At 56.9% G+C, this 14,539-nt stretch overlaps 1 protein-coding gene across 2 annotated transcripts in view; it reads left to right on the plus strand.

Moving 5' to 3' along the window:
- The first annotated feature begins 211 nt into the window (after nucleotides 1-211).
- TEX264 (testis expressed 264, ER-phagy receptor) overlaps nucleotides 212-14,539 on the plus strand; it is a 45,201-nt gene continuing 30,873 nt past the window's right edge. The window contains exons 1-4 of one of the 2 annotated variants that reach the window (XM_075052955.1): nucleotides 212-327; nucleotides 1,394-1,461; nucleotides 2,650-2,941; nucleotides 9,545-9,766. In XM_075052955.1, the coding sequence (XP_074909056.1) occupies nucleotides 2,684-2,941; nucleotides 9,545-9,766 (480 nt within the window). In that variant the 5' untranslated portion in view covers nucleotides 212-327; nucleotides 1,394-1,461; nucleotides 2,650-2,683. Of the gene's footprint in view, nucleotides 328-1,060; nucleotides 1,079-1,393; nucleotides 1,462-2,649; nucleotides 2,942-9,544; nucleotides 9,767-14,539 lie in introns of those variants that run through there. The other variant, XM_075052956.1, reaches the window with a different exon arrangement.

Here is a 14,539-nt window from a genome sequence, read left to right on the forward strand (position 1 = left end):
CAGCGGTATCTGGGAGCCACAGCGGGCTGCCAGAGGCGAGCCGGCCGTACCGCCGCGGCCCGGGGGCGAGCTGCTCCTCCGCGGGGGCGAGCGGCTCCCCGGCCCCGCCCTCGGTCGGAAGCCCCGCCCCCTCCGCCAACGGCCCGGCCCAGCCGCCCCGCCCGGCCCCGCCCCGCCGGCCCCGCCCCTCTCCTGGCACCGCCCCCCCCCCCGCGCGCAGCCGCCGCCTGCCGGAGCCGGGGCGGGCCCGGCGGCCCCGCGCGAGCGGGGCGGGGCGAGCTGAGGGGCCGGGATCGCTCCGGCCCGGCCGTCACCGGCGAGCCCCGGGTGAGGAGAGCAGGGGGCGCTCGGTCCCTCCGGCCGTCACCGGGGCGGGGGGGTGTCTCTGCGGGAGGTAGGGGAGTGGACGGCGGGGCCGGGCGGGCCGGCGCCGCTCCGCTCCGCTCCGGTTCCCCTCAGGCCGCGGCCTGCATGGAGCCGGGGGGGGTGGGCGCCGGCCGGGCGGCGGCTCGGCGGGTCCCTCCCCGTTCCGGTGTCGGGGGTTTGCGGGCCGTGCCGGTGCTGAGGGCGCTGCCTGCCGGCTGCCCGCAGCCAGGCGGGGCCGAGAGCTGCGCCTCCTGGCAGGCCGGCCCGGTGCCGCCCGCCGCGGGCGCTTGTTGGGACCCCTGGGGTCGAACCCTCCCCTCCGTCCGGGCGTGGGCACCGGGGGCGGGGGGTGGGGGGGGCACGGCCTCCTGGCCGGGCAGGGACCGGGCGAGCTCCGCTCCCGCTGCCCGTGAGGAGGGCAGGTGGGAAACCGCCCGTGCCTGCCGCCGGCGGGGAACGAGCCACGGGAACCGGGAAGAATCGCCAAAAATACCCTCTTCTCCTCTGGGTCCGGCAGTCTTCAGGCCCCTCGGGCTGGGTGTTGGACTGGCAGCTCACGGAGAATCACCCAAACCGTGATGTGAAGTAATAAATCTGCCTTGGTTATAGGGAGGAGGCGAGGCGCTGCTGGGAACCGGGACGGACGCATAGCTCCGGCCAGGCTATCGGTCCCGGAGCGTTCCGAGGCGAGGTCACCCGGGAGCAGCACCGGGTGCGGCTCAGGTGTCCCGGGGGAGCCGGGGGACGGCCCAGGGTGGGAGATGCCAGCAGAGGCGGCTGCAGGACGTCGTCCTCCTTCGCCCTTCCTTTCCAATTTCCGTGTTTCTTGGTGCCCCTGCATTCAGCCGCAGAGTTTTGGGAAGAAATCTCGGGCCCGGGGGGTCCTGCAGGAGAAGGCACCCCTTAGGACGCCCCATCCTCTGGGGAGCAGCGCCGAGGCACCTTTTGGGTGCTCTGCTGTGACTGTTTTGCTTTTGGCCTTGTGAGTTTGAAAGGAAGCAATGACATTTATTTTTTCCTGCCACAGCGCCGCGGATCCCACGCTCCTGTGGATCAGATGTCGTGAACCGTTTCTAGGCTGAGCTGGTTTTTCAGGTGAGTATGGCGTGAGATGGTGCCCGGCCTGGCACTGCTGCGGCACCAAAAGCGTGGCTGGTGGTGCCAGCTCTGCAAGGCTTGGTTTAGCTGTACCCGTGCTCACTGGGGTCAAGCAGAGCAGAGCCTCCCACAGTTCCTACCAGGATGTGGTTTTTCTCTTGCCGTAAAGCTGTGCAAGCAGCAGCTGCCATGAACAACTGTTTGGACAAAGTGTGTTTATAACACAGAGGTAAAGGTGAATTGTTTACTTCAACCTTCGCTTTCAAACCTAGCTCCTGTGAAAGTCCCAGGGGAGCGTCGCAACCAGTCCTTGTGACCAGAGCTGTGTTTCAAGGGAGAATAAAACACAAACAACTCTCCTGCAATGCTTTGGGTTGCAACTCCCCAGAGCGGTTGCTCTTGGTGGGTGAAAATGAGCAGGAGGCGTTTGCCAGGCTGCTGCATCCTGCAGTCAGCACGAGAGAGAAAAGACACCAAACGAAACAGGAAGCCTTGGCTGGGGTTATAAAAGCTCTTTTAGTTTAAAAAAAAAAGCCATCTAAAAGGAATACCGGTAATTCATTGCACCTGAGCATGTTGGGGATGTTTTTTCTAGCTGGGTCTTCAGCTTCCTCTGAGCCTCTCTGGGTGCTTGGATCTGGATGCAGCGCTCAGCTCTGAACTGGCATAGTCCTCATTTGGGTCGTTAAAGGCCTGGGCTTCTAGACTTTTTGACAAAGGAGCTGCCTTGGTCACAATGTTGCATCTGGTATCTATAAATGATAAATTATTTTATTATGGTCCCCTGATCCTTAGCCCAGAGCTGTGTATCTGTTGATCTGCTAGGTGATGTGGGCTCCCGGGGTGGCTTTCTGTTTCTCCTGGGTGCAAGGCTGGACATGAGCAGTGTGGCTGGTTCTGGGGAAATGGGGACAGTGCCTCTCCGTCCCCCCTCCATAACCATCTCACTCCCAAGAGGCCCTGAAGCAGTATAATTTGTACCTGGTGACCAATCGGAACAGGCTGATGCAATGTGGGACTAATATACAGGAGGTTTCTGAGGGCTTTCTGCTGTCTTTAAGCTTCGCGCATAAGAGGGATTGGAAGTGGGTGTGTTTTGCTGCAAATAAATAGCTTTATAGGGCAATTGCTTGTCCAAGTGCTAGCTTAACTCCCCTCCTTTTTCTTCTCTCCTCTTGCTGCTAGTGCATCAGGAGGCGTGGAGCACCAAGTGTCCGTCATGTCCGACTGGGTGCTCCTTGGGCTGATTGCCGCGCTGGTCGTGCTGCTGCTGCTGACCGTCTTTGGTTTCGTTGTCTACTCGGGGCTCTTCACGGAGGTGGTTGTGAGTGCTGGCTCCCCGCCTGTTGGCAACATCACACTGGCCTACAAGTTCAGGGTAGGCGCGTATGGTGAATCCGGGCAGCTCTTCACGGATGGCTGCAGCATCTCTTCAAAGCTGTGCTCCATTGGCGTCTACTACGATAACCCTCACACGGTAAGGTGTGCCTGGTGGGGCCGGCAAACTCTTGAGGTCAGCACCCAGGTTCCTGGCTCGGGATGCTCCCTGGCTGTATTTCAGGCACTTGCAGCTCATCCGCTGTAGATGAGCACTGGGGTTCACAAGGTCTCCCAGATCAGCAGAGGATGCTCTGTGGGGAAAGGGAGCTGAAAGCAGATGGTTTCTTGGATAACCCTAATTGGAAGGCATTGGGTGAGCAAAGCTTGCTATCTCCTGGTAGCTCCTGCTGAACAAGTTATCAGCAGGATAATGGATCTGGTTGTGGAGCAGAGGCCAATGTTCATGACCACAAGGTGAGGCATTCCTTGGCACATCCCCTGGCTGCAGGAAGTGCAGCCAAGGCTCCTTCTGAACTTGCAGCTCTGTGGTTGAAAGCAGATCATCTCTTCAGCTTGCTCTGTCCTCATCCATACTCCTTCTCTCATTTCTAGTGCTCTCATGAGTTTCTGAGCTTCCCTGTAGTCCTTTCATCCCCTGAGAGTTTCTACTGAAACCTCAGGTGATGCGTGCTGAGGGCTCCTGGCTGATGAAACAGTTACTCCATGATGCTCTTCAGGCTGAGAGGTGAGCAGAAAGTGCACTGCCTGATGGCTGCCAGCCAAAGCTAAGTATTCCAGTGGGTACAGTCCAGGACGAGGAGCAAACAGAAGTGCATCAGAACTTGCTGGGGAATGAGGAGCCTGGCTGCTGATGCTAGGTAGCACTGGGGTCTCCAAATAACAGCATGTGGGCATTTATCCGTGGCAGACAGCCTGGCTCCCCAGTAATTCTGCAGTAGCTAGTGTGACCGTGGAGGAATGCTGTTGGGGGGGAGGGACAGCAGAGTGGCCAGCAGCTGTGCATGTGTGCTTGGGCACATGTGCTGGGGGCTGGTGTGGGGCACAGTGGGCTGATAGCTCTCGCCCAGTGCATCTGCTCTGAGGGTGACTGGTCCTGTTTTAGGAACCCTATTTCATTGCTTGCAAGATGGTGCTCCCAGGGCTTGGACCTGCTTAGAGGGAACTTGTCCATGAAAACGTAGTGCTGAGTGGACTGTGACAGGAAGATATCGGAGGTGAGGAAGCACTGAGCTTGACTGTGCTCAGTGGAGCCTGGTGTGCTCAGCCACCTTCTGTCTTTGTGACGAGCTGACTTATCTTTACCTTCCAGTTTTTGCTTTTGCATCATGGGAGGCAGAGAAGAGACACTACAGTGCCTCTTCCTGGCCTGGGAAGGAGGGTGGCGAAGAGGACTTCCCCCTCCCTCCGATGAGATGGGCAGAGGCAGAGTTCAGCTAGACGTCCTTGGACACTTTTTTCCGCAAGTGTCATGTTTGGAGAAGGTGAGGGATGGGAGCCATGGGGAGTGCCTGGTGTGCTAGAGCCCACATGGTCAGAGTGGCCAATTCCCCTGCCACTGATTTGTGCCCTTATCCTTGTGTCAAGGTCCTCGTCTGGAGTTGAGAACCCTAGCGCTGCTGCTTCTTCCCCGGCATCTCTGGGGGCAGAGCAGGGCAGTCGATGCTGACAGAAGGGCTCAGCATCTGCGCTTGGTGCTGCCCTGCTCCAGGGACATGATGTAGACATGCCTGTGGTTGCCCTGCAGACCTTCTGCTTGGGCACTGTGCCTTACCTCTCTGTTTGCCAAAGTGTGGGCTAGTGAAAGCTTGTACTGCTGAGGCCCACAGATACTGATAAGGATATTTGTGGTGACTCCTGCCACGGCTGGCACGGGGAGCGATTTCCCTGGCAGCACTAGGTGAGGCTGGGAAGGAGCAGCTCCTACATGACCCTGGAAAGTTGGGCTGTCCATGCAGGATGAAGCTGCCTCCTCTTCCTGGTCCTGTCTCTTTCTTCTCCCTGCCTCTGTCGCATCTCTGCCCTCAGCCTATGGCTGGAGCAGGCAGTGGGGCTTGTGCAGGCAAGTGCAGAACTTGTCTCTGGCGGCCATCCGGGGTTTTGGAAGCCAGCTATTTCTCCTTTTGCAGTCAGGTTTTTTGGGAGGGAAGACCTTCTCTGCCAGCATGGCTGAATGGCATCTGGTGGCCAAGGAGGCCTGTCTTGGTGACTGGGGGAGGTTTCTCTGGATTCAGGCCTCAGCTGGTGGAGACAGCTCTTGGCCTGCTGTGGTCAAGGCACACTGGGACCTCTGCCTGGTGGCCCAGCTGGTGCCCAGTCCGGACTGGAGCATGCTACTGGTCTGGAGACCTTTTTTCCACCCCCTGCTGAAGGTTTTCTACTCGCTTGCCTGTGGACTGGCTACTGATCTGGCGTGGGTCACAAGTGCCTTCAGCTGGTGTGTGAGCTGAGGGGAGCTCCTCGCACGGGGCAGGATGCGGTGGGGCCTTCGCAAAGGATGGTAGTGGATTTGTGTGGGTCTCTAGATGTTTTGGAAGCTGTGTGGCCCCAGGCCTGTGGGTCAGGCTGGGAGATCCTGGTGGTGGTGCTGGGCAGGTGACTTGCCTCCCTCTTGGAGCGTGCTGGACAGGTGGTGCTCAGGATGGGCACAGCAAAGGCTCTGGGCACTGCATGGGTGTGGAGTGAACCTGGAGGGTGCTGGAAGCTCTCGGGGACCAACAAAGCCATCTCTGCGACCAGGCATCCCAAGCTCTGGAGGCCATTGTGGTTGGCTTTTGTGATGGGAGCCTAACCTGCCCCCAAAGGCTTGGCAGGCAGCCCCACAGACCTTGCCCTTCTCTGGAAGGGCTGCCTTTGCTCATGACATTGGGCAAGTGACATTGACCTGAGCCTCCTGCCTCCATCGACGCTGTGGTGGCTGGGACACAGCGGGGCCGTGCAGGACATAGCTGTGGTGCCTGGGGCTCTGCATGGTGGCAGGACCCTCCTCTCGCCTGACACACATGAGCACGTTGTCAGACCTTGGTCTGCCAGAGCAGCTGGGATGCTGGTGGGACCTTCCACGGGCTGATCTGTGGCTCCTGAATTGGTTCCCACAGAGATCTGCGTCTCACCGATGAGCAGGCCAGGCCAGGCAGGGTGCTGGGAGTGAGGATGTCCTTGGTCAAGATGGGCAGAGGGCTGCCTTGCCTCCAGGCAGGTGAAGAAGGGGCCAGTTTTGGGTGGGTTGCTTAGTGGGGGACTGCAACACTTGTGCCTGGTGTGCTGGCTCAGGTGCTGAGCACCCGGCATCCCATGGGGTGCCCCTGGTGCTTGTACCTGCTGTAGCTGTGATGGCATGGGAGATGGTGTGTGCTGCTGGCTCCTCGTTCCTGGAGGCCCAGTGGGGTGGGATCGGTCACCCAGGCTGCCTTTTGTCTGCGAGGAAGAGATGATCTCCTCCTCTTCCTTCTCCTTCTCAATGCTCTCCTGACCTCGGTCAAGCACCTTCTGGCAGAGGCTGATCCGCCTGGAGCTGGCCACCCACTGCGGATGTTGACTTGTCACCAAAAATAGACCTTTTGTCATCAGGCAGCAGAACATGCTTGCTGCCTGCTGTGTCCCACAGGGTCCCTGGCTGAGTGCCAGCGGCTCTGGCCAGACAGCCACCTCGATCCTAGTTCTTGGCCACCGGCTCCTGAGGGTTTTGATGCCCCTGGTGCTGTGGCAGGAAAAGGCTGATGACCGGCACGTGCCAGTGTGGCATTTGCTGTGCTGGCGGACTCGTGGCCAAAGGAGGCTCTTGCTAGGAGAGTGGATGGGGATGCCAGAGCTGGAGAGCAATGGCCATGTGCCGGCTCTCAGCTGGGAGCGGGGCCGGGGAGAGCCCTGTGGCATGTGGGCTGCCTCGGGGTCACACAGGGCCTCAAGGCAGCCTTCGTCACCGGTGTCCCCGGGGCTCCCTGCTGGCTCCTGGCTCTCCGGCATTCACACAAGGATGCTCCCTGAGTGCTGCCGAATTACTGCCAGCAATGTTTTATGTGTTTTAATGGACAAGATTAATATTAATTTGCACTTTTTTTTTCTTTTCCCTTTTTATTTAATATTTAGCAGCCCAGAGGACTTCTCCCTCCTTCTCCCACCTCTGGCAGGAATGAACAAAAATAACTCCTCAGCAAGGACTGGATGTGGCAGGCGGGTTTGTGCTCAGCTCTAGCCAAGTGCTTCTGCTCACATTTAGCTGTAGGCACGTGCTAGGGCCTTTTGCCTGCAGTCCACATGTTTGCGTGCTCAGTCGGCGTCCAAGTGTTGGATGGATGAGGCCAAAATGCTTTCTGAATGCAGGAATGGGTTTTATTCCCATAGGCAAAGCTGTAGACAAATAGATTAACTAATCATTTGTAAAACTTCTCTGTCAGGGCACTTGAGGGAGCAGAGGCTTGATCAGCACCTGGCCACCCCGAAATGATTAATTTGTTAGGGAAAGGCTGGTTTTAACCAAAGTATTTCCTTCCCTTCTTTGAGACAGGCTTTGCCAGGCAGGGGAGGAGGCAAATCTGCCTTGCTGCTGTCCTTGAGAAAGTGCCTGCCGGGCTGCATGCTACAAAAAAGAAAGTTAAAAGGAGAAGGGAGGAAGCAAACATGCCTGGCCTGAGTGGTGCTGCCCACTCCAGCAGCTCACGTCCTTCCATCAGTTGCTCTGGGGCTGGGGGTGAACTGTTTTTGCTGAGGATGTAAATGGAGATTTTGTGTTTAAAGGAATTTTATCTAGATTTCCCTTATCTCCTTGATTCATCTGGGCCTTTCCCCATGGATGCCTTTTACTGCTGCCTCTTGCTGTCTTTGGGGTGGATCTGCCTCTGCTTCCCTGCCCCAAAGCAGTGATGCTCGGCACAGCCCTGTCTGCAGCTCCCTCATGCAGCACAGGAGGGCAAGAGTGAGCCATCAGGCACGCCAGTCCCCAGCCTCATGGCTGCTGCTGCTGTTTTTGACAGTCTGTTTTCTTCCTTCCTATTTACATTTGCTTGTGTTTCCCCTCCGGGATGGTCCTGCCGTGCAACATTAAAAGGTGTTTAATGGAAAGGGGGGGGCAAGGAGTGCGGTGTGGGGTGGTTATGCTGCAGGAGGAGACGTTGCTGAGCTTTAGCACAGGCAAAGTTAGGGATGAGGTTGGGGAGTACAGAGCGGAGATCCCCTTGGTGGGCACATGGGGGTGGGAGGTGGTAACACGCTGGCCTTGCCTGCACCCTCTCTCTGCCTCCCATCATCCCGCGACAGCTTTGTGATGCCAGCGTCTGCAGGGTGTCTGTCTGTCTTGCTGCTGCTGTCAGGCGTCCTGGCAGGTCCTGGTGAGTTTTGCTGCCTTGTGTGGTGGGAGTTTGGAGACTTTGGTTCTCCAGGCCTCACCAGAGGAGGTTGGCAGAAGGTGGCCAGACTTGTGCATCTGCTGCTCCTGGTTGCTGGCTGCCACATCGTCTCGTTATCCAGCAGGCTGGAGAGCAGGTGGCAGGGAAGCACTAACACTTAGATGGTGTCCCCTTCCCTGGTGCCCCGTGTACCCCTTGTTCTTCCTGCATTCCTTTTTTAGGTAGTGTGCCTGGGAGGAAGGAGCCCTGTCTCTGCCTGCTGGCTCCTTCTCTGAACATCTCTTTGGGGATGGAAAAAACAGCAGCTCTTCTGGGGACAAAGGCTGGAGTTAAAGGAGGGAGCTGGGCTCTTACCTCAGCAGTAGGAAGGCACATTGTGTCCTTGGGCGGTATTGGGGGGCAGTTCCTGGGCCCTCCTGCCCCCTGCCATGTTCCTGCCTAGTGCCATGGGTAAATGTGAACTTGAGTGGTGGGATTTTGTTAAAAAACAGAAATGAAAGCTATGGCCTGGTTTGGCTTTGGTGTGGAGATAGCTGGAGTCCTGTGGGCTGTCACTGTGCTGGGAACAGAGCCCTGAGCACCCCCTTGCTGGGCTGAGAGCCCTGCAGCCTCCTGTCTTAATGGGAGACATCCCCAAATCTGGAAAGAGAGCATGTTTTATGTTTTGTGTGGTGTTGGGATCCAGGATGGAAGGGGATGTTTTTCTCTTCATGTTGCTACAAACAGCTTGGTGCCTGCATGCAAGTCTTACATGCCTCAGTTTTCCCACTCGAAAACTGTGCTGGACTGAGCGTGCCCGCTTAGGAGGGACCCAGCAGTGTCTAGATTTCTCTCTGGCTTAGTGCCAGTGGCCTGTGCTGGTGGGTCGTGTTCTCAGGAGGTTGTTGGTGCGCCCATGGCCCTGCAGGGTGACCTCCTTGGGGGTGGGATAGAGGTAAGCTGGGCAGGTTGTGGTCACATGTCTTTTTAGCCCCCCCCAGAATCGCAGGGATGTCCTGCAGTTGCGGACGGTGGTGAGCATGTCTCAACAGCAGGGTCTGTGATGGGGGGGTCAGGAAAGACACTTTCTGCAGTGGCTGTCGCCCGGGGCGGGTTTGGGTGAGCAGCCTGCTGGGGTTTAGTTCTTTTCTGCCGCAAGTCCCTCTGTCCTCCAAGGAGGGGAGCAGTACCTTCCCCACTGGGTGGTGAGCTTAGGCTGTGAGGAGCATGGACAGTTTGGGCCTGGATCAGTCTTGGTTAGGAGCAGCCCCCTGGTTTGGTGTGCCTGATCATGCTGGACTGTTGCATTTACCCTGGTTCATGGTGGTCTCCTGCCTCCATGCTCAGCAGGTTGAGGTTTTGGCCAGTCTTAAGCCTCTCTCTTCTTCTGATGCTGTCTGTCTGTCCCCCTCAATCAGGTGCCTCCGGAGAAGTGCCGCTTCGCCATAGGCCGAATCCTGAGCGAGGGAGACGCAAAGCCGTCGGAAGAGCAGATCAAGCGGTTCCAAAAGTATGGCTTCAAGATCTTCTCCTTCCCTGCTCCCAGCCACGTGGTCATGGCAACCTTCCCATTCACTACGCCGTTGTCCATCCATCTAGCAGTCAACCGTGTCCACCCAGCCCTTGACACCTACATCAAGGTAAGCAAGTGTGGCATGAAGAGCGTTGCATGTGTTCGGTGGACTGTCAGAGGCTTCTCTTGCTGACAGCTGATGGGGCTGCTCTGATGTGTCATCTCTTGATGTCTTCCCTTGGGCACTATCATCAAGATCTCCTCCTTTTGCAGTCTGGCAGGTAGTTCCCCAGCAGGGATGTCCTCTTATTCACTCCACAGGCGCAGGGGTGTCTTTTCTGCTGTTTTTTGTTTACGAGAAGCAAGTTCTCATCTGACGGCTCGCTACTCTTCTCCTTAACGCAGAGATAAAAGCTGGTTTTCCCCTTGAGTGTCTTGCTTGTTGTTAGGATCTGGCAGGTATGTGCCCCTTCGGTGTAATGCATCGTGCCGTGAAACTTCTGTTTCAAGTGCCAGCCTCGCCAGTGGGGCAGCTGTCTTCTGCAGGGGTGGGAGGAGAAGTTAAAAACTTTCTGGCCTGTGGGCTTATGAAGACTTGGTTTCAAGCAATACATTGAAATTTGTGACCCTTGGCCCTGGCTGGGCAGCTGGCTGCTGCGGGCTGTGTTCGCCCTTGCCCCCAAGCGGAGCAGGTGGCTATCCCCCCTGCTTCTGGTCTTTTTGATGCTTGCTCTGGCTGCCAGACCAGCTGCAGCAAGGGTGTTTCCCAAGCAGCGCATCTGACACAGGCAGCTCCAGATCCAGGCTTTCTGGAGAGCGAGGATGGTCCCGGCCAGCTGGGCAATGGAGGGAAGGGACCGTCCTTCCTGGTGGGGGAGGATGCTGGGGAGGGGCCAGCGCTCAGCCCCTGGCTTATCTGACTGTCGAGTTCTGCCGCTTTCGTTTGTTCGTGTTGAAATGCACTATTTATAAACTTGCTTTTCCTGGCGAAACTCCCAGCCCCGTGGGGGAACCATGCAAATCCCTCCAGCCTGCGCTGTGCTGCAGGATGGCTGCCCGGGTGCCAACCCCAGAACCTCAGTCAGGGGCTCTTTGCTGACCCTCTTGTCCGCCACGGCCTTAGGGAGCTGACTGCTGGTACTGGCAGAAGGTGTGTTAATGCCGGCAGTGGGTGAGACCGCCGCTGCTCGTGCCCCCCCCTGTGCTGGAGAGCTGGTGGAGTGCAGAACCAGTTCCCCATTCTCCTTTTCTCACTCCATCCTCTCTATGTCTCTTCCTGGAGCTCTGCCGGCTGTTTTGGTGCGGGGGGTATTGGGCACTGCTGCCAGCCCTGCGGCGGACGCGTGGGCATGCAGGGAGGGGGCTGGCACGGTTGGGAGCATCAGGTTGGCTGCGGGAATGCTCGGCGACGCGGGGCTGACGCTGCCTTACTTGGGTAAAGGTCCCGGCAAGCGCATCTGTCGCATGAGAGATGGAGTTGTTAGAGCTAAAAAGGGAACCATGGGTTGTTCTGGGAGCACCTGGCAGCATTTAATGGGAGCGGCCGATTTCAATTAAAATAAATAACTGAAACTGTATGGGAACGCAGCACCCAGGGCTGCCTGTGGAGGGAGGGGACACATTTTGATCTCTGCCCCAGTCCCAACAGCACCTGTGTCAGGGCGCGTGCCTGCGTCCATCCCCAAGTCCTGCAGCAGAGTGTGGCCCCCCACTCGTGTTAGACCAACTGTGGGGACACAGGCAGGGAGACGACAGGGTTGCCTTGGGGCAGAGGGGAGTGGGTGCTGCTGGTCCCTGCGTGCTGCACCGTGGGGATGCCCTGGCCTTTTCTGACGTGGCATGGGGGACCTCGGAGGCCGTTGGTAGCAGCTTCCCTGCCGCTTCTGCATCCCCGATGCTTCTCCCACAGGCTGGACCGTGTGTGCCCCTGGGGCTGTGCCGGCAATTCCCGGGGTGGAGGGACCAGGAGGGAGAGGGGGAAACTTTCATGGAAACAGGTGACCTGTGCCCGCTTGGTGGTGGGAATGGGGGTTGCCATGGAGACAGCTTCTCCAAATAGCATCCTTCATCCCACCCCCGGCGCCTGGCTCCCTTAAGCAACCCGACACAGCAGCGAGACAGAGATTTGCTTTATTTATTTATTTCACGCTGCGCCTTCTTTGAGAAGGGTGCTGTTAATGAGAGCCGGGGGTCAGGCCTGCCGAGCGTGCGGGACCCCTGCTGCCGTCCTGGCGGCCGCAGGGAGGAAGGGGGTGGGATGGCAAAAGCCAGGATGCATGAAAGGGGGCTCAGTGGCAGAGATGAAACAGTGGCTCCCATGGAGAGAGGGAATTAGCTGAAGTGGAGGGAGGATGGCATGGCTATCTAGTCATAGGAAGGAGGTGAGGGAGAGCAGGGGATGGAGAGGGAGGTGGAGGAGGCAGGGAGAGGGGTGGAAGGTGGGGAAGAAGCGTGGAGAAAGCTTTGGAGGTGCTGAAAAATAGGGAAAGCGAATAGGAGGAGAAGGGGACTGGAGGGAACGTGTGGGGTGAAGTAGCTGAGGGTTTGGGGACCAACTGAGGGAGCAGGACTGTGAGAGGTGGTGGGGAATTCTGGGGCAGAGCTGGAGGAAGCCCCACTGTGGGTGGCCCTCCAGCGCCCTTCCCACGGCATCCCCTGAGGCTGACTGTTGGGGATGTCAGGCCCCTGAGGCCGAAGGCTGGTGGCTGTGGAGAGGGAGCATGGCTCCCTCTGGACGTGCTGGTGCCGTGCTGAAGTTACTGGGGATGCCTGGGCTCAGGTGTCCTGAGCAGTGCAGGTGCAGTGGTGCTGGCTTTCAGCAGTCTGGGCTTTGTGTGTCCCAGTCTGCTGCTGCTTTGGAAGGACAGGGAAGATTAAAAATAAAATTTATAACAATAATTAAAAAAAAATAAATAGGTTGGTAGAGTCTCTTTTGATAGGGATGGAAGGGAGATGGGCTAGCACTGAGCAGGAGGCACTGTGGTCAGGCTGCCCTTGCAGTGTGCCTCCTTGCCCCCCTGGGTCTTATGGGGCTCAGGAGCTGGCATTTCCGTGACTCTTTGGGTGCAGGCATAGCTTTTGGGAACTGTGGGGAAATGGCTGCAGCCATCCCCTGCAGGTAAGAGAACATCGGTCCCCTGGGATGGCAGCCTGGCAGCAGCAGCAACTTACTGGCTAGAATCGCCTTTGAAGAAACTCAGGAGAGTATGCTGGCTCGTTGCTCTGAGCGCGGCTTATTTAAGGCATAGACTGGGGTTATTTAGTGTCCCTTGAAAGCATTTCTTCCCTAATAGCTCCTGCTGATGCTCCTCCCTGCTGCCAGGCAGGTATGTCCCGCTTTCCCCGGGCATACGCTCCTGCCCCACGGCACAGCTACTGGTCAGACCTGGCAGTCCCAACTCCTGGATGCAAAGGAGAGCTCCTGCAAAGCTCTTCCCTGGTGGGGATCCTTTCTCACAGCTCTGGGAGCGGGTTATTCCCCTGTAACCTCCCACCATTTCAAGAAGCATTTATGCTGGCTTGGGTGTAACAAGCTCTCCATGGTGGGCTGTGTATGCCTGCATCTCTCTGCATCTGTGCTAGCATCTAGTGGGCACTGCCAGGTGGGTGGGCTTGGATTTCTGAACCCCCGGGCTCCTCTGGCAGCTGGAGAGGTGGCTAATCGCATCTGAGGCGGAGCTGGCAGGTGTCTCCCACTGCAACCCTAGAAGTGACTGGCTCAACCTGGCCTTTTTCTGTGGGGTTTTGGGTCAGTTTTGTGCTCTCTGCAGTCAAGGAGGATGTGCAAGTGGAGGGATGAAGAAGGAGAGCAATGCCAGCATCATCCTGGCTGCCTTGCACCCTGCTCTGAACCAAAGCACGGGCTGGTTGGTTCCAAACTCTGACTCTGCCTAACTTAGAAAACTGGGGTTTAATCTCTTTAGCTGGTCTTGAAAAGGCATACTCCAACTTTCAGCAAAACCCCCAGCTTTTTCTCTTCCTCCGAGTTCTGTATTAGGATGTTCCCCACCTCCATGGGCTTGTGAATCACTGCTTTACAGTGCATATCTCGAGCAGCAGCGGCCAGCATGGGCTCTGTGATGCCAGGAAGGATTTGGGAGGCTATCATGTTGGCTCCTGCCTGGCACGGGCTGCCACGCTCCTCCACACCTCGGCCCCCCATCTATGGGAAGCTGAGGTATAGTGCTCCATAAACTGCTAGAAAGACATGGCTTGCTCCCATTTACAGCCAGGGAAACATGTTATTTCTTTGGCCACTAGCTTGGAGCAAGCTTTGCTCCCCTTGTCAGCTATGGCACTTTAGGATGCGGTCACCTCTTGCCTCTCTCTTTGATAAGCTAAATACACAGAGGTTGTAAAGTCTTCCACTGGCATATTTTCCAATCTTAATTCCTGTGTCTTTTCTTGAACCTTTTTTTTTTTTGACCTGTTTTCAGCTTAGAAAGTTCTCTGACTTGTCATTAGCACAAATGGATGCTTTATTTCAGCGATGGTCTTATTGCTGAGGTGCACAGATCTCTGGAGATTTTGTCCCTTGCCGTGGACCCCCTGGTCATGTGTTTGTTCTGAGCCAGCTAACAGTGACTTCAAACATGTGCTGCTGTCCTTTGATGGAGTTGTAGTTTCTTGATTAAAAATGGGAAGTGGTACCAAGTCCTACATCCTCTGAGTTCAAATTAATGGCACAGGTGCTGGTTCATTTATCAGTCAAGCCCACAATCCACACAAAAATAAATCACATTTGCCAACAGGATCTGGTAGCTGTAAATGGGTGTTGGTTGGCATTAATTATGCTGGTCTCCTTTGCTTCCTGGTGATCTGGTCCGGTTACAGCGATCAGTTTATTTTGCCTTGGCTCAGTCTTTGCCTGACCAGCCTGCGCTTGCCTGAGATAGCTATT

The sequence above is a fragment of the Buteo buteo genome, chromosome 21 (genome assembly GCF_964188355.1).
Source record: "Buteo buteo chromosome 21, bButBut1.hap1.1, whole genome shotgun sequence".
Classification (NCBI taxonomy): domain Eukaryota; kingdom Metazoa; phylum Chordata; class Aves; order Accipitriformes; family Accipitridae; genus Buteo; species Buteo buteo.